At 44.5% G+C, this 19,793-nt stretch overlaps 1 protein-coding gene across 1 annotated transcript; it reads right to left on the bottom strand.

Annotated features, from left to right (window-relative positions):
- Nucleotides 1-2,350: 2,350 nt before the first annotated feature.
- Nucleotides 2,351-9,091, bottom strand: LOC107270625 (leucine-rich repeat, immunoglobulin-like domain and transmembrane domain-containing protein 2). Its single transcript, XM_015745789.2, has one exon. The coding sequence runs from the start codon at nt 7,474-7,476 to the stop codon at nt 5,626-5,628; it is 1,851 nt and encodes a 616-aa protein (XP_015601275.1). The 5' UTR covers nt 7,477-9,091; the 3' UTR covers nt 2,351-5,625.
- Nucleotides 9,092-19,793: the final 10,702 nt, after the last annotated feature.

Below are 19,793 nucleotides of genomic sequence, written 5' to 3'. Positions count from 1 at the left end.
TATAACGATGACCAAAGTGTTCATACTACTGGAAATAGTATTGGAGAATCGTAGCAGACGAAAATAATGACGAGTAACGATTGTTGTGAGAAAATCAATAAATAATCACAACACAGAAAGAACAATAAATCAATCAACCGCGAGTTTGATAAACGGATTAAAAAAAGGTGACAAATGATATTTTTGTTCCACGCCAATTTTCCCGTCAGACTTTCATTCTGAAAACCGCCACGGAGCGGCGCATGCTCCTCTTAAATAATTGAGGAACGCTTGGAAAACTTTAGATGGCGCTCTACGTGTATTCTCTCTCCCTTCTAGTCAACTCGGAGATTGAACCACGGCTGAAGCTAGCAGACCTAAAGTACACGGGTCTTTGCTCCATTTAATATTTCAAGCAGTCCATTGGCTACGGTGACCATTGACATGCGCCGTGCAACGTGTGCCAATAGCACGCGTCCCTTGGTAAACCAAGCTTTGAATCCGATAAGCTGCCCAATGAGAAATAAAAGAAAAATAAACCAAGTACATTCGGTCCTGATATCCCGTATCTCACCGGGGAAGCCAATAAGCCAACGTTGGGTCTTATGTACCCACCCTGTAGACAGCATTGTAACGATTTTCATAGCTGAACAGCAGTCTCCTCTCGTACGTCAACTAGGTAAGTCCAGACAGTTTCGTCTCTGTAGTCTACCAGCGCTTCGAATGACGGGACGAGACTTGGTTGGACATTTTGACATCGATTTTAAAGCTCCGTAAGACGCGACGCTCTGGCTCAGACATTTTATGATGCATTTGAGTACGCACGTAAAGAAAGTGTGACGTCAAGTGACGAACGACCAATGTAACCCTGCGACAACTTCATTTCGTCGGAGTGACTCGAATTGTTACGTAGCGACAAGCGTCGAATCGATGCGATTTATTCGACGGGTGGTTCGATGGAAAATCGTGTTTTCAAGGTAACGTCGAGCTTCGCAGAGAATCGTGCGTCGTCACTGATGCGAGAAGATCGATCGTCAACGAAACGAACTACGACGGTATTCATTCTCTTCCGCTTTCAACTTCTCCTTTCACCCTCGTCGACGTCAATCCCCTTGCTAGATTACAGCAGGAGCCAGCGGCAGCTGCATATCCTTTAGGAGCTAATATTTTTATAAAATCTACTCTTACATTCCCAATAGGAACTTACCTGGCGCGCCACGTTTCTTCGTAAAGCGTATGCCGGGCACGACCTGACGAAGCGCGAACGAAGAAACTTTTCCGTGGTCGGACTAATTTCATTTGACTTTCGCATTTTCAAGTATTTTCTTAAGGACGTTTCGTCTGCGAGGCACGAACTCGCGCAGTCTGTCGCGTACACGAAGCGAAACGTCCGAGGTACAAGAAACGGGTAACATTATTTTTGAAAGACATGATTTGCGAGCGAAACGAAATTGTACCGATCGATTGGCTCTTCTTCGTGAATGGTTAATAACCCGTTCCGGAAGTATATATTGGACGATATTGTCGAGCAGACTCAATTAAAACGAAACCAACGCCAGGGGCAGGTGACGAAAGTGGTAAATATTAATTGGCAGCCGACTGAACAAATGGCTCTCGTATAATTAACGTCATTAGCTTCCCTGCGGCATCCACAGTGAAACTGAAGTGCCGTTCGGATCGTGAATTGGTTTTTTGACATTACTACCAATCCGCTGGGAGAAAACACAAAATAAGAGAAACAACAGAGAACAAGCTCTACAGGCAGTGCTTGTGTATGGTACCGCTGTTCAATATGGATTTGATACCGACAACGAGTCATCGTTCATATCTATATCCGGTGTTTGTAAAATCACACGTTACTCGCGTGAAATGGTATTGAACCAGGAAAACGTTGCGTTCATCTTTTTTTTTTCATCAAAACCGTAGTTGCAGTCATGCCAGTTGGAACGAAAATAAAGCCGAAAAATACGTCACGAGTCGGACGCAGAGAGTAGCGGGGTAGTAATGCGGCTCCTAGATTGCACATTGCACAGTATAGAAAAAGAAGGTGTCTCACGTCACAACTTCGTTAACGGGAGTAATGAAGCTGTGACGAAGAAGGAGAGCAAGAGAGGTGGGGGGAGGAAAGGAATAAAAGAGAATAGACTGAAGGAAGCCTGTGAAGGCAGAAGTGTTAAGGTAAACAGGGTGCGAGAGATAAGAAACGAAGCGAATAATGGAAGAGAAGTGGCTCCGAGGAATGGAAAAAAAAAAATAAAATAAAAAGAAAAAATTCTCGTGATGAAGTTTCCAAGAAGTTACGACGTTGCGAAACCTTCTGAAACCTAACGTCGCGACGTCGAGACGATGGTTTTAATTAAAACGCGATGGCTGATCGAAAAAAGTTTATTTCGACAACTGTCGTTATAGCACATATGTATTTACCGTGTGTCTATGATACGTATATAATATGTATACGTTCGAGAAAAAAATTATGTGTAACTCTTGAAAGTGTCTCTCGTAATATTTTTCTTTTTATTTCTCAAATGTTCATCTATAGATTTCTCATTTTTTATCCTTACACCGTGTTTATGCGTGTGTCTGTGATCGTGTGGGTGTGTTTCGTTCTCGTCTATTTCCATGTTTTTTTTTTAATGAAGAAAAATAATTAAGGTTACGTCATTCGACGGTATACCTGCAACACTAAATTACACATTTTGTACATCATTAACATCCTTAAGGTTCTTACGGTTATAAACTATGTCTTCGAGTCATTTGCTAGGTTTACATTCGTAGCCTCCAAAATTTATTCATCGATGCCTTCTATATGTATTTCTTCTGGATTCCATGACGCCTGTCAGAGATCCATCCTTTGACGTCAATCGTCGATATGCATGCTACAGATATGCACGAGGTACGGCCGAATTCGGGTATCCCTCGAGGGGAGCGATTCCGATTTGAAATGATAATGAAACGAGGGTGAGTGAAAAAAAATATATCTTCTACGAAAGAAAAACACGACCAAATACCAAGTGTAGTTCACTCACGCGATTTCGTAACTGTCAATTCAGACCGTGGAAATATCTCAACCTGAGATCCTTTGCCATCGATCGGTAAAGAAGGTATGATCAAAATGACGTTTCTGCGCATGCGTGTAAAATATCGGTGTGACAGAGCTACGGTATGTACAACGAAAGATATATCGTGAAAGTACTTGAGAATATTTTCATAAAAAATATGACTAGGTTTGTTAGTCGACTAAGGTAAAATAAATCGAGAACGATTAGCGAGTCGCGAGGAAGTAATAGCGACTTCGCCAATGGCCTTTCGAGCTCGTTTTAAATGTGACGAGCCCGTGCAGGTCACTTTAACCTAAAAAGATTTCGCGCAGTAATACTTAGCGGGTAGTTATCCTTTAGTAACCACATAGAAAATGAGTGCACGTTTTGAAACGAAACTACTTATCGATCTGTCGAAAAGTGATTAGTTACTCGGATAAGAGAATCGTGCGGAAGGGAAAACAACGTAAACAAAGGAAGCATAACGAAAGCCATAACGAATTTTTACAAATTAATATTATACACGTGACATACGAAACGAGTGATCGGATGTCATCTAAATCGCGTGGTTATCACACGAGATGAGACATCACGTGTAACTCAGCATTGGAACAGATACCGTAAGGCGTCGTTACTACAGTAACCAGTAAGCACAGTGCCCACGTTCCCTAATCGTTCTGGCAACATTTCAAGCTAACGTGTCTCGGCCGTGTGGGAGATGAATGTGGAAAAAAAAGGATATGGAGAAAAATCTAGAAGTAAAGGAGACAGAGTAGGAGGGGGGCGGGGGGGGGGAAGAGAGACTGCAGGAAGGGAACGTTGACCTCTTTCTTTCGGTTCAATTCTTTTTCTTTTTTCATCCTTCGGCTCTCTGCTTCCTTCCTTTCTATTCTTTTCCTATATTTTTTTGTTTTCTCTTTTTTTCTTCTTTACGTTCGCCTCCATGTACACGTCGCGAAGCAACCACGATATATGACGCCCTCGCTATCAGAATGTCTAATATCCTCGAACAGCCTTCCAATAAATCTTAAGTTTACCAATGGCCGATCGATAGCTTTCATTTGCAATTTGAGAGGGTGGCCGCCTTCCCTTTCTCACAGCCGTCCGTCACGTACGTGATGAGTATACGGGAGCACGGGGAACGCACAATGAACGTGGCTTGAAACCTCATCGAGAGTGTCGGCGGCAAACGAACAGGTCTGTCCTTTGGGTTCGTTTTCATTGGCGAGACTCGAGGAATCGCAGGAGAGACTCGAAGTTTACGTCATACTCGATTATCCATTTATTATGAATGAGAACGTTCATCGCGATTGGAACATTTTATTCAGCGATGATAACTCAACGATCACATTGTACGTGACGGATGAAGGGGAAATAAGGGGCTCTTCATTTTAATGAAGTTTCTTCTTTGCGTATCTCCGTCTCTTTCTCTCTTTTAATTAATACGAAACACCTAATACCCATAGACATTTCAAATTACCCGCCAATTTGGCTTCGGTCTCAGATATTAATTGATTATTGTTGATCATACCTCATTTCCCGAGTGAATAATTTTCCAATTCTTTTATTTTTTTAATAAGATCGTCTCCAAGATCTATCATCGATCTATCGATCATCATTTTTAGCGGCTGCCGGAAGAAGATCGAATTTCCGGTTTGGTTGCGTTTCGCGAGACATCCCGTCGATAAAGGATGTCGGTTTGGCACGCGATGACGATACATCGGAATTGTTTAACGATTATTCGGTCGATCGTTAACAATGGCGATCTCTGAAATAATTGCGTAACGATCGAGTAGCGGATAGAAAAACATAAAATTATAAAATCTTTAATGCTCGGAGAAATTCATCAAAACACGTAGCACTCGACGATACCTCCTTTCGTTTGTTCTCTCGTTTTATAAATGATCTAACGTAAAAATGAGCTATGGCAAATAGGGCTGGTAGTAACATGGGGAAAGCTAGACAAGGTGCGAGAATGATAAAGACAATGATAAAGAAACGTCAACCTAGGCTACTAATGCCTGCGAAGCCCTCTTACGAGAGCCCTCAGACTTTCCCTAAACGTTTCTAATTGAATTGACTAGAAAATCCATTTATACCAACGTGTTACTTTAATAATTTGCCCTGGCTATCTATACATTTTTGGAACATTTACAGTCTTTACTTATAAATTTGTATGTATTTGGCTTAGCCGTATAGAAATTACCCGTCAATATTGTGCTATAAGACCACTGAAACAATGACATTGTCCAGTCTCGATTATGTCCGTGTATCACCGCCCGTGTTCGTATGTCACACAGTGTGTTAATATTATGTAACCAATGTAATGCGTATATTATTGTATGCGTGTGTGTATGTGTTTTCGGTCATCGTGACTATTCGTGAGTCTACCGTTGGGCACAAATAATCATCATGTCTCGATGACGATTGAGATATCCTGATCATGAATTTCACTACCGCCCGTCCGGCACGATACGATTACGAACCGCGAGCTCCTTTTATAACATGAAACCCGCGCGCGTTCGTTTTAATCATTCTCATCGTCGTGATGCCTTCTGCGTAACTCCAAGTAGCGATGCCGGGCGTCGCAGTAATGAAGCAGCGGTACCTAGACGTCCGTCCCGGTGCCTTCTTGATATCCCTCGTCAGGAGAGCTGCGTGTCGAGCCGAGGACGCGCTTCAGGGCGGAAACTGGTGGAAGAACGGGAACCCCTTTCTGCCAGACACGAATCTGCTTAGCACCAGGAGGAAAGGGCTCGACCGGAGCAATTATCGACGCCAGGGCTTCCTTCGAGGGGTAGGTATTAACGGAAACGGAAGTCCTCTCCCGGTCCCAGAGACAGCCCGAGTACAGTAGTTTCCCGTTTCCGTCGAGGTCGACCCGGGGATAGTCCGTGGCTGAATATTCCGCTACGAGCTCTTCCGCTGAACCTCGACGCGTGTCGCGAATAAGATCCGGGTTGTCAATAGGCATCAGCGATATCGTCGACGAGAAGCAAGGACCCCCAGGTGGTACTCTCATCGGCTGCTGATGACTTTCCTCGAGGACGCGACGTTCCAGGCTGTAGTCCGTTTCCTCGGTGAGGGTCTGCTGCGGTCGCTGAACGTAGCTGAGGTTCAGGGAGACCGGCGGCTTCGAGAACTCGCTGAACGAGGTCGTCTCGGTATTGTCGTTTTTTCGGCGCGTACTCGCACTCTCCGGCGCGCTGTTATCCGGAACACCCTCGAGCGGCGCCGAGGACTTGGATTCCTTGAAGGGCATACGCCTCAGACGGATGAACAGGACGAGTATGATGAGAAGAATGAAGAGTATGAGGACGACCAGGGCGGCTGAGATGCCGGCAATCTGGCCGGATCCTAAGGTCGACATGCCGGCGGTCCTGAGGGATACGTTGAGGGTGAAATTACCCTCGGCGGTCCCAGCGCGATTTTCAGCCATGCACAAGAACTCACTGGAGTCGTCCTCCTGAGCATTTGTCAGAACGAGGGTGCTCTTCTTGCGAAACTGTCCCACCTCGTAGATGATTATCTTCTGGAAGCTACTGAAGGAGGAGTGATTCGCGAGTAGACGACCGTTCCAGTACCATCTGATATGAGCTGGTGGTATGGCGCTCACTCTACAGACTATGCTGGCGTTCTCGCCGATCGTCGCTTCGCTATAGGGACTCGCGATAAGAAGGACAGGACGGCAGGCGAAGTCGTCAATCGTGAGGTCGGCGAATGTCTTGTCCGCGATGAAATCTGGTTTTTGACAACGAGGCGTCACGAGGGTCGGTACATTGTGCTTAACCAGCCACATCTTCATGTCACGCAGATGACAGTCGCATACCCAAGGATTGTCATGGAGCTCGATACTCGTGAGCTTCTTCAGCGGGTCAAACGTTCCCGGATGAAGTGTACTGAGACCATTGTTATTGAGCTTGAGACTCTCCAGTAGATCCAGGCCTTGGAACGCGTTCGACTCGACCTCTGAAATCTGACTGTTGGATAGGTCCAGCTTTACGAGGTTCGTCGTGTTCTTAAAGGCGTACGAAAATACTTTGTATATGGGGTTGAACGCGAGGATGAGGTCCCTGAGAAAAGGGACGTCCGCGAAGCAGGCGCCCGGTACTCCGCTCAATAGGTTATTGCTCAAATCCAGCTCGACGAGATTAGTCAAACCGGCCAAAGCCTTGTTATCGATTCGGTCGATATGGCAACCGCGTAGGTATAGCCTCTGCAAATTCGTCAGATGTAGCCGTATAAAAATATTGCTCGGCAGCACTCTGATGTCGTTGCCGCTTGTGTCCAACACTTGGGTCTCCGGATCGATCCACTCGGGTATACCAGTCAAGGAGCGATCTATGCACTCCACCGTACGTTTCCCACTCTTCCATTTGCAGGAACAGTCGTCGGCGCACTTCTCACCGAACACAATGATAAACATAGCTGAAGCGTACAGTAGGGGTAACAGGTCCATGGTGTTTCACGTTTATCTCGTATCGCTCACTCTCGTTCTTTAGCTCCGGGCTCTCCCTTACGTGCTTCACTGGGTGGAAAACATTTTCGCGTGCCTCGCCTCCACGGAGCTCCAACGAGAGCCCATTTTTCTCTCCCTCGATCTCTAACCTTTTCTCTCTCTTTCTCCCTTATTCTCACTTCTTTCTCTTCCTCCCTCTCTCTCTCTCTCACTCGCAGTCACCCTCGTCACTCTACCAGACCCTAAGTCCCCAGCGTCCCCTGCGTCTGCTTACTTCGTCCTTCTCACCCTTCACAAAAATTACGCACACTCACTCCAGTCCGTCGTCTCTGCACCGGAGGCTAATTATGTAAACGAGGCGGATCAAGCGGTCCCGAATCATCCGTCCGTGACTCGTCATATCAGCACACGTCATATTACGTCTTGAAAGGTTAAAAATTATCCTCGTGCAACCATAAAGCGGGTTGACATATCAGAAAAGATCACAAGTTAGTGTTCGACCCCGGCGACACCATGATAATATCCCGTCACATTTAACACAAAAAGACAGGACACAATTTTCACACGCGATTAGGATACACGGCACTCTTTCTGCTCCACAAATGTCTTTTCTCTTCTTGTCTTTCAATTCTGTCCAAGAAAACGTCCTTGTTCTACTAACGTCTCGTCGTCGTAGAGTCAAGATGAAAAAAGAATCACCACCGTCGTACAGTCTCGCGCGGCGACACTCTCGCCTCGGGACGATGAAAAGGAGACGCCAGAAGAGTCCCGATACTCGTCGTGTTCCACGTCCAGGTCGGCAAGTCCTCGCCGAGGCAACGCATTATTCAAAGGGCGCACGCGAAACTGCAGCAGCGCACGGGAATTTCTCGCGAAACGAAAAAGAAACGCCGAGGCGAACTAGGGCGCACCCTTCTCGCCAGCTATACCAACGTAATTCCACCCCTGGCTCGAGCGCCTCATGTTCTCTACTAGAGAGTTCGCCCCACCACCGCAGTCCTTTGCGCCCCTACGTTCTGCGCGCGCATCCAGCCGACGCGTATCGAATGCTACGTCACACCGAAATATACGGCTATTTCCCAAAGTGTTTAAATGCACTGCCGGATTACGGCTAACGATATTATTCAACGTTTGTCTTTACATCGTGAATGGCTGTACAGCGGCTACTACTGCTGCCAGCAGTGCCATTGCCAAGCGGCAGGAACGATAACAGAAATAATGTATTTGATAGACCCGCTCTCTCTGAGAATTTCCTTTCTTCGGGTTTTCCAGCGTGGGGAAAATCGCCATGACCGTAGAGCTCGGCGAGGTGGGGAGGAGAGAGAGAGGGGAATCAGGGGAGAGAGAACGTAGCGGAGAAGGGAGCGCTGGAGGGAGAAAAAGAGATACACCAAACGAGTAGGAGAGGCGTAAAGCGAGACGGAGAACAAGACAGGGAGCAGCAGAGAGTGAGAATGAAGGAGGATGATTACTGGTGAGCATTCGGGATGGCTGGATGGCGGATCGTACCGCACCGTGGAAAGCTTAAGGCGCACCGGGGGACAAATTGTTCTCGAAGGGCCTTTTAGTCCTAATCGGCTGCCCGAATCGATATTAGTCCGCTGGTGTCTGTTGACGGGATCACTCAAAATACCTGGGGCCTGTCGCGCCGTAAGGACGATAAAGTTAAGTCTAAGTTCAAGCCAATCGGCCATTACTTAAAATCAAAACCATCCTTTTACCTTGATGCCGTTCGACGTTTGACGTTCTCCACCGGATGGATCCTTTATTCGTACTTTTTTTAAGTCTCTCTATTTCTTTTTTATCTATCCATAACTCTCGAGCTGTCTAGCCAGCAACACTTGCGTCTCGCGCGCTCGACTATTTAAGCTATTGCTGAAAATCAATAAGCACAGCAGTGCCATGCTTCCTAGGATACTCTGTAGCTTTGTGACGTGTTACCGGAACTCAGCGTTGATTTTGTACTTACCCGTGATATGACACACTTCAGGTACGTGGAGAAACGACCTCCTGCTGTCCCATCAATTTTTCACGAGCCTCGCCGGCAATGTTTGACCGACGCCATTAAAAGTGCGACGAGACCGAACGATAAGCGGACGATTTAGGTTGTCGCGCAGCAAATATTGACTGATAAGCGTAACTCATATAATGGCGACATACTGGAGCAACAATAAAAAACATATACGTGGAACAAACACCCGTGGGAGATCTCGCATTACAAAATCACAACCTACCTCTCTCTCTCTCTCTCTCTCTCTCTCTCACTCCAACGTACACACGGTCTGTTGTCAAACGTGCTCAGCGGCGCCTCGTTACTGTTTATTCAACGTAACATCCCGCAATTACTCACTTAGCAAATATAGCACATTATCTCCAACCAGCTGAAGATTCATCATTTACAATACCATTCCACCGATATATTATTCTCTATGATTTCTTTTATTCTCACGAAAAACCTCCGACCTCCGTCCGTCCATCCACATCAGTCTCCAATTTCTTTTCATCGTCCCATTTTCCTTCTTTCTCGCCTCCATTTTCTTAACTCATTATCGAACCGCTAAAAGATGCAGTATGTACGTTACACGTGTACCAGGTCCACGTAGAAACGCCATGTACCAAAGTCAAAAATAGTCGTCAAAAAAAAAAAAAGAGTTCAACCATGATCGAACTTAAGACCGTGATTTTCGCTCGTGTAAGTCGACGGCGCTTTACATGATAATAATAATGAACAAGCGCTTCTACGGTTACAAAGGACGTCGATCGATACCTCAATGATTTCATTTGTCACTTTCAGTCCCTCTCGCAAACCAATTCCGTAATACAGGGAGTCGACGTCCCTTGACGCGTTGAAATTAACAGAACGATACTCGAAGCGCTATCGGTGATTGATACTGCTACTTTGCATTCCGGGTTTCTCCCTTCTATTAACAAAAGTGACTTTCGATTCAACCGCCGGGCTTCTCCGGTTATGCACGCTCGGATACACAGGAGGCACAATACGTACCTTGTGCGTTCGTTCAAATGCCGGAAGCCCGATGATGCTTAAAGGTATCACGGTATATTCAGCCTTCCGAGATACTCAACATGCAAATTTCCACGGACCATCGGTGAGCTCGCGACGATCTCGTCGTGGTTACATTTTTATGGCAAGAATAATTGTCCGCTCGTAATTCAACTGTTATGGTGATTACGACGATCACGTTGATTTATGTAACGTCATGAATAGATAAATCGATCAGACAACGAACTGGAACTTGTCGGTGCTTCACGTGACGTTTGACAGTTCGATAATCGAGCAAATGAAAATTCCTTTGAGATACCAAACACAAGGATACGTCCACCCGATATATTTACGATAAAACCGATTGATTACTCGGTGATTAATAGCACGAACGAAAGATCATATCGAATTGTCAAAGATTAATATAATAATTTAATAGTCGTTCTGTTATTGATTACGCAATTATGTATGATGATTGACCCGTTCGTTTGTATCGGTGGCAGAGTATAACTCTTAAACCTTAACACGAAAGTCGTTGACTTTACCGCTTAACCCTAACTCCTACATAAACAAGGACTAATACCTACTATAACTGCCTGACCCGTGAACCCCTGGTTCTTAGGAAGAATTGTGATAAGCGATTCCCACTGAAATTATGACGGTTCGACCCTCCAAGCTAACACGAAGGTTGAACGGTGATAATTTTGAAAAGTAAACTCGATAGCGACAGGGTTAACGGTATAAAATTTTGTAAAAAAAAAAATTTCAAATTCCTATCCCCTGCCTGAGTCAGGTGGCTCCACCTTGACTCAGCGACGATATTGCGAACTGATTCGACAAGTTAAGCTACCGCGTACGGATAATTAAATCGATTTTTAAGAAGTAAATTATGAAGTTTTCTAGATACAATTTTAAATACGTATCCCCTTGTGTCTTGGGTCTGACAGTGTCAAGTGGCTCCATCTTCGTGAAGCACGACAACGTGAAAGAGTTTGACGAGCGAAGCTACCGTGTACAGATAATTAAATCGATTTCCTCCTCGACGCCGCCGTAACACGTGAGGGTTTCAGCGTCGCAGCGATAACGAGATAAATTAAGGATTCGCAAGACGAGATTGCATTGATGTTAAATATTTTCAAGTCAATTACGACGCTAATTGAGATTGCCATAATACAAGGTACAATTAATATTCCAAGTACGCTACTCTCTGACAACAGTTGGGAACACTGAACGCGCGGATGCCTTAGAGGTAAAATTAAAACGTTTCTCCTACTTTCGTGCCAACTTCTCGAGAACAATGATTTCGCCATGAAACGTTAATAACGTATCGATCGGATCGATCTAAAAGAAAATTACACGCGGCATAATGCACAGTGGCGACATTTACGATTCTTTGGTAACGTAATATCAATACCTGGAGGCTCTGCGATTTTCAACCTCGAACGCTTTGCTGTCCCAAGGAAACGGACAATAGGTACTTTTATATAGACTGCCAATGAAATAACGCCGCATGGCGGCTCGTTTGCAGCCGGACGATAAAATATTAACGTTCGCGAGTGATAAGCTTAAAATTTATCGCAACTTCGATATTCCCAGTAGCAGGACAATTTCTCTTCGTCGTCGATCGTCCCTCGTGAGTTATCATCGTACGTCATCGATGGTACGACTTTCCACTTGACAGTCCAACGAGGCCACGTTGAAAACTTGCCGCATTCACATCTTCGTTCTTTTCTCTCTCTCTCTCTCTCTCTCTCTCTCTCTCTCCTAACCAGAGGAACCTCATATTGGATGCTGCCGAAAGGCCGGGACAAGACGACGAGGACAGGATTCGCTGCGGGCAGTAATCAGAAAAATCAGAGACGTACGACAAGGTGTCAGTGGTATTGAATCAGAATTTTATTAAAGGAAAGAAATCACCGGCGTTCCTCCTTTCCACGGTGAAAATAAAATTTGGACAGGTTTACGTCAGAGTGGGCTGGTCGCTGAATAATGAAGATCAAGGACAAATAAAAGCAAAGTGTAATACCACTTCGTGACGAAAGTCGGCCAAGCCCATCTTTACAAATTGGAAATAAACATAGTTTACCTGGTAGAAAAAGAAAAAAGTAAATTCAATATCTCTTATTTTCGCCTCCTCTCTTTTTTTTTTCAAATTTTTTCATATTTTTCCTTCTATCATTCCTTCCTTCCGTTTCCTTCACTCGCTTCCGCTCGTAATTGTCATTCGCTCTTAAGCGGCTTTACGTTATACGCACAAACACTCTGCCCCCCTATTGGTTTTCCACGGTAGCGCGTGTGCCTCGACGATAACGTACAATTGAAACCTATGTTTAATTCGCAATTTCGGAGTTTCAAGAAAATACAGATAAGTACGACAGAGTAGTAAGAAACGTGGAAAAGAAAGAAAAAAAAAAAGAATCAGAAATTGCGTAAAAACGCATGTGTGTGTACATGCCTGCGTTTGCATGTACATATGTGTAATACGGGAAGGGGGCACGTATTTTTACATGCGTAACGCGCGACGGTTTTTTTTTCTTTTTCCTTTTTCTCTTTTTTTTTTTTTTTGGACAAAATTTCTCTTCCCAACGATCCGCTCGAGAACGAGACCCTCCCCCCGTTTGACCGCGACTGCGAGGATTTCACGTATCGCTGGAGTCAGGCGAAATTCTCACACGGAATACAGCGGATCAAAGAGGAACGTGCAACGTCACCCCGCGCCTCTCGCGGCTGGCAAATGAAATAAACGCGTCGCAGTCGAGTCTCCCACGTGACGGTCCCGTCGCCCATATCCGAGGCGTCTCGCTGAGAAAAGTGAGCGCGAAGTAATTGACGCGCATTAAAAAGACAACGACAACAACAAAAAATACAATTTTTCTCTCCATCCAAAGCATCGAAAACCGTATTGGCAAACATTGGGACAAGGGTTAAACGAGCGCGTCCGGTGATTTGAAAAAAAAATTGCATTGCGTTCGGAAGCGTCGGTATTGAGAAATTGAAAAAAAAAAAAAGGAAACCAACATAGGTCCATCCAATTCAGACTCGACAATAAATTCAGTCGCGAGAGACCGTCTACGCGAAGCGTCCCAAAGTACCATTACGAAATTCGCACAATCATCTCTCGGTTTCCCTTTATCTCGAAATTCCTTTCATCTTTTCTTTCTTTTTTTTTTTTGGTATTTTTAAAACAATTTTTTCGCTTTTTTTTTTCTTCTTCACTGTTCTCCACAGGAGTCTAGACTTCACTCCGGGCTTTTAATTATCGCGCTGCGCACCGCGCCGCATTAACCTTCGTACATTTGCACGCTCTTCGGGTTAACAATTTTTCATTGTTTTTTTTTTCTTCTCTACCTTCTTTTCCCCTCCTTTTCTTTCGCCCCTCCGACTCCAGTACCATTACAGCAAGTGGGGGGGCACCGTGCGCAGCGCGTCACACTGGCCCCTAAGATCAATGCAACAAACGTTATTCGCGAAGGAGCGGGAGTTTAGTCGACGACGCGGACAAAAGTCCACGTCACATTCCGAAATACTTATTTTAAACTGTTATTCGGTTCCTCCTTCGCGCACTCGTGCTGTCCAGTGAAACGCACGATCAATCTGATTCAACTTACAAAGCAGCCCCTGCACCCGATCTTCTTGGTAGGCCCGCTTTATCTATCGCTTACAGACCCATACTCGTTCACTCGCTCTCACTCGTACCGTACGCCATACGCTCTCGCTCGCTCGCTCTCATACGCGCACGCAGATACCCGCTCGTTCACGCGTCCACTCACTCGCAGTACCCGCTCGTACCCATATTACCCATGCATACCACACGCACTCGGCATTCGCTCCCACACGGGATAATTACAGGACAATTTCCCGACGCTCGCCACGCGTCACAGGAATAATCCTTCCTGCACTCTCCAAGGACAGTTTGACACCCCCTCGATTAGGAACTTCACTTGGAAATGTTATTTCGCGCGCGAAAAACAAAGAAAAAAAAAAGAGACATACACGAGGAGACGGTGTTGCTCGATTTCAATACTTTTTCTTTCCCTTTTCCTTCTCTCGACAACGCATACGCGAAGGACGGAGGTCGAGCTAAGGTATGTTGGCGGCGTAACAACGGCGGTAAGATTAATGGATAATAACAACGACGGTAATGACGTCTTACGTGGATTTGATCGAAAGGTAAATAAAAGTAAATTAAAAGAAAGAGAAGAAAAAATTGCCTGCCCGTTACGAAGTGAAAAGGGGAGAACGCCGCCATAATTGAGCGCGTGTCACGGGAACATGTATCTCCTCGTAGATCTTTGTTCGACGAGTCCCTTTGCACGTTACGTGTTGTACGTCGACGAAAATTTTTTTTTTGTTTTCTTTTTTTTTCGAGAGAAGCACGACGCCTCTCATTGTCGGCGTATGGCGTGAAACCGTGGGGAAAAAAAAAAATCGGCTCCCACGTACGTAAATACGCGCGTGTGTCATATACACGTGCTTTTTGTCTCATCGAAGATTTTCCATTAAAACGTAAATTAATTGGGAGTTTTTTTTTCTTTTCTTTTTTTTTTTTTCGTGCACACGATTTTCCAAGTTAATTTGTCGTATACGAAAAAAAAGGAAACAGAAAAGAAAAAAAAGTGAGAAAATCGACACCACCCTCTCCACACTCGATACGCACGCACCGGGCTGACGTTGCTAATCGACATCCGATCACTAATTTACACCACACTGTAAGATCTATTGGCTCGTTTTCCTTTGTGTTTTTCTTTTTTTTTTTTCAAACTTTTTTCTTCCCCTTCAGCCTCCACGCAAAAACTGCACGCACGCTCCTTCGGTCCAGACTTCGCGATGCCGAGAATATTCAATTCGGATCTGCACTAACGTTCGTTCGGGTTCTCCCTGCGTCGTCCCGCACCGCGTATTCGTCTCCCGTTTTGCGCACAGTGTTTGCCGCGGCGCTGGGACGCATATTCGAACAAAAAAACAAAAAAAAAAAGTAAATCTAATCTCGACAGAGACGAAAAGCTCGCGTCAAATTTTTACTATTTTTGTCTTTCTCAATTTTGATCTTCCGGTCATTGAAAATGGTACTGAACAATCTGACCGTCCCCCCGTCCCCGCCCCCCTCTTCACCACCGATCCATCCCTATGTACAGTCATCGCCAGAACTACAGGCCGATAACGTCTAGTGACGCAAGAGCTGAAAGCACCAATGATCGCCAGGCAAAGAAAAAGGCTTCGCCGCGGCTCTGTTCCAGCGTTCAATGTCCAGTGCGAGTGTTAACCTTACAAAACCAAAAGTGCATCCAGCCGGAAGCTCCTTACTATTTTTGGCGATCATAAGATTTTCAATTGTTCACGCAATCTTTCGTCAGCTTCGATTTCGCGTTCTGTGCAGTTTGCGTCGAGGTTTCAATGTCGATGCGGATCGACGAAAGAATAATGATCGATGCAATTTTCGATTCGACGATTTCGACATGTTTCTTTTTATCCTCTCTCTCTCTCTCTCTCTCTCTCTCTCTCTCTCTCTCTCACACGCATTCCCGTTCGCATTCCACGCACTCACTCTTTTCGTAAATCGAGATACATTGTTAAAAAAAAAAAAAAAAAAAAAAAAAAAAATTCGGCGGTGACCACAATTACAAAAGAGTATTGGATTACAATCGATGTCTCGCGTGTAAAAGGAGCACTCTGAGTTCGAGTGCGACCTATGACCTTTGTGCACCGTAGGTTCCGTAAGAGGGACAGGGAGGGATGATGGTGACGAAATGATGACCAGGATTTGGAAAAGGGAAATTTAGGGGGAGGGGGTCGTCGGTGGTCGGGTCGACGTATCGTAAATTTTTTGGGAATAAAAGTATTACACCACGTGTGACACCCACTCTCGATACACGCATTGTACGCATATACATCGAGAGCGACATCTGCATCCCGCGGATCCAGTAAGATCGGTCACGTGGCCTCGACGGTATTGCCAGACAAAACGTTACGCTGTCAATATAACCCCCAAAACTGGTGATAAGTATAGGGATTACTTTTTATACTCGATAAATCGTTCGCTGTCAAATCGTCGTGTCTGATGGATTTTCGTAGTTTTGTTTTCTCGGAAGATACAGAGACACGCGGGAAGAGAGCGATTAAGCTTCTCTCGTCCTTAATAATTTCTATATAAATGAAATCGCTCTTTAACTCCCATACTCTCATTCCGTTTCTATGAACATACTTTCTCTCTCTCTCTCTCTCTATACATATAACAGAACAGCTACCACGATACGAGAATCGTCTCGTACGTATCATGGCAAGTGTCTCGCGTAGCGATAAATGAGACTTTGCAATTAGAGAATCGAAAGAGTCCTAAGACTCCGTCTAAGATATTCCGTCGCGTCCAGAATGCATACGGTATTCACTTATCAAATTCATCTAACGCAACGTACAGTTTTCACATTCTCCGTTATGTACACCCATCGTTGATATCGGCGAAACGGGAATAAAAACAGAGGACACCCTATATATACGAAATCGTAGTTTTCATCGTATTACGTAAGAGCGTCACGTTTTACGTGACGACGCACCGCGGATCACCTTACCGATTCTCATGAATCTTCTAGCGTGTAATAGAAGCACGAAGAGCCTCGTAGATTGCGAGTAACAGTGACAATGAAACATCGTGCGTTCGTAAAGAAACAATTTTAAGGTCGTTTAAAGGCGTACGAATAAATATCGATACGCCTCGAGACCGATCGGCATGCCTGGTTTTTATGTAAAAATCGTCAACGTAAATATAAATCAATAACAATCTCATTGCATACTTGCAGACTGAATACATTTTTTTACGAAAGTCCAGGCTCGAGAGTGAAAACGTTCGTAGAAAGTTTTGAGAACAGTTCGTAAAAGATCGCAAAAGGTTTACACAAAAACCCAAAGCCGAGTATCCCGTATTGCGTTTAGTTGTCGAATTGAAGCGACGCAGCTCCGAAAGTTCTTTCGGCTTCTCGTTGATCAGATTTTTGCTTTCGATCTGCGCGATAGAGCCACGTGTCTCGGAGTCGATCGCGATCGAGATCGACGGGGACACCTTTTAACGAGGTTCGATTATAGTCGACCGGTTCGATACTCTGTTCCATGAAGTTTCGCGATAGTCTGTCTGCTCCTTCTCTTTTGATAAAGGGGTTCGTCCCTGGCTGCGCGCGTCGCGTTTTACGCGATCCTGGCCCAGACCCGGGGTAACCCCGACCGGCGCGCACTGGACTTCCGTTAAATATTATCGTGTATATCGCAACGTCCTGTCATTTAATTCCCGCACGCTCGAGAGCCCACTGGAATCTATAATAGTTCACGAGAGTGCTTGAGCACCGATCGGTAGAAATATTTTTCATTGTCGCCGCGTCGCACTCGAGAGAGCCTGGTGTCTGATCGACAACCTCAAAAAAGATGACGATCTTCGTAAGAGTTATCGTAGTACACTGTGCGAGGTCGCCGTAAATCGTATGGCTCGTGGTTACATTCTATTGACATTTCTTTTTTTTTTTAATCCAGACGCATCTTCTTTTATCCCGTTCGCTTCAATCACGAAACGCACTACTATTGCCTATTGTTGTGTACGAAGTTCATTCCATAAGTCTAGGTCACGTAGGCTGGTGGTTGGCAATTACATTATTTTAATTTCTTTTACTTTAACGAACTGCCTGTGTCCTTTGGAATTTTATTTTGCTTGCGTCGTATCCGTAAACTGCACTGGGGTGACACCGAAATGTCCTTTTTCTTATATTCTTTAACTTAATTGCGCGTCGCTGTACAGTTTTTAATTCACGGCAACGTAGAACGAATAATGATAATATACCGGGGGATCCGTGAAGCTTTTTACAATATATTTCTCATTTGTCTGCTGTTCCCGTCGGCTGGCCAATAAATGTTTCATCGTCTTCGCCGATCGACGTTAACAATCTGGTAGACCGAATGGGCGTCACTGTATAATCACTGTCAATTAAACGTCTTTTCATTCACTTCGAGAATGGCCTCAGTTCCGCGGCACGACGCCTCGTTCGCCGTGTATACATTTATTTTCACGATCGGCCATTATCGTGCTACCGCAAGGAGTCACGATCTTTTTATACAAATATCGCGCTCCCTGATCTCGCGAATAAATTCCAGTGACATTGTTTCACATCGCATTAAGATCAACAAACATTTAGAACGTCGCCGAGTTGCCTGTCTGTCGTTATTTTTCGACACGTGGACGAGCGGAAAAGAATTCGCATTGGCTTTTCCCTCTTCGTTCGCTGACGCGACGTGAGAAAAACTTGCACGTGATCCCCGTTTTTTTTTTTCGCGAATCCCACCAGCCAGTTATTTATAAAAATAATTGTATAAAACTAGTCAATTTTACAACTTCTGATTCTCAATCACAGTACCGTAAAAAATCCAATCGTAATCGAATAAAAAAAAAAATAGAATTCCAACGAGCAAGAAAACGAAAAAAGAAAACAAAATAATGATACAGGTCGTGGACGAAATTAAAGAAATAATTATCACTCGAATAAACTGAAAAAAAGAAACGTCTGTTTGAAAGTGATTTGAATTCTCAGAGTTGTATGACAGTGTTAGGCAACAAAATCAAGCCACAATCAAATTGGTAAGGTCGATGTAAAGTTCGGAAATGGATATATGCACAGATATCTAAAGGAAATGAGGAACCAAATTTTTCTTTTAAATGTCTTTCATATACTCGTGCTAAAAGTGAACAACGGATCTTAGGAATGCGCAGTGAACACTAAAAAGTCTTTGTTACCAACAGATCTTCGTTGCGTATTAGACATACGTGTTAGATTATTATCCCGTGTTCACTTACAGGGAGAAAATGGTTAAGGGGGCTTGGAAAAAATGTTGAAAAGCGGTTGTATAAAAATTTTCTAATAAAATGACTGCGAAGGGGTTGAATGTTATGTATGCATTGTAAAGGGGGGTAAATAGTGGGTGACGGGAGGGCTCGTGTTATATTTACATTCACGTTAAAATGCAATGATCGATAATTACGTTAATTCTCATCTTTTTTCCTTTACACATTGTGCTCTTGATGATGGCTTGACTCTGGTTCACATTAGTATATGTACATGTAAATGTATTTATGTACAATGACTCGCATCGGCGCTCAAGTTACTTCGATCGCCGAGTGTGCCGAGCGCGAAGCGGATGATTATTTTATGTTCAGTATACCTTATTTACAAGTAACTCATTTTTTTTTCCTTTGCTTAATACGATGATAATTGTAATTTTTCCATTCTCCTACTCGGACCATTTTCTCCCTCTCTCCCTCTCTCTCTCTCTCTCCCCCCCCCCC

This window comes from Cephus cinctus, unplaced genomic scaffold (genome assembly GCF_000341935.2).
Source record: "Cephus cinctus unplaced genomic scaffold, Ccin1 Ccin1_scaffold0806, whole genome shotgun sequence".
NCBI classification, from domain to species: Eukaryota; Metazoa; Arthropoda; class Insecta; order Hymenoptera; family Cephidae; genus Cephus; species Cephus cinctus.
This window is presented reverse-complemented; position numbering and strand designations above follow the sequence as displayed.

Excerpts from the sequence above, each read along its gene's own strand:
- LOC107270625 (XM_015745789.2), bottom strand. The coding sequence starts at position 7,476 with ATGGACCTGTTACCCCTACTGTACGCTTCAGCTATGTTTATCATTGTG.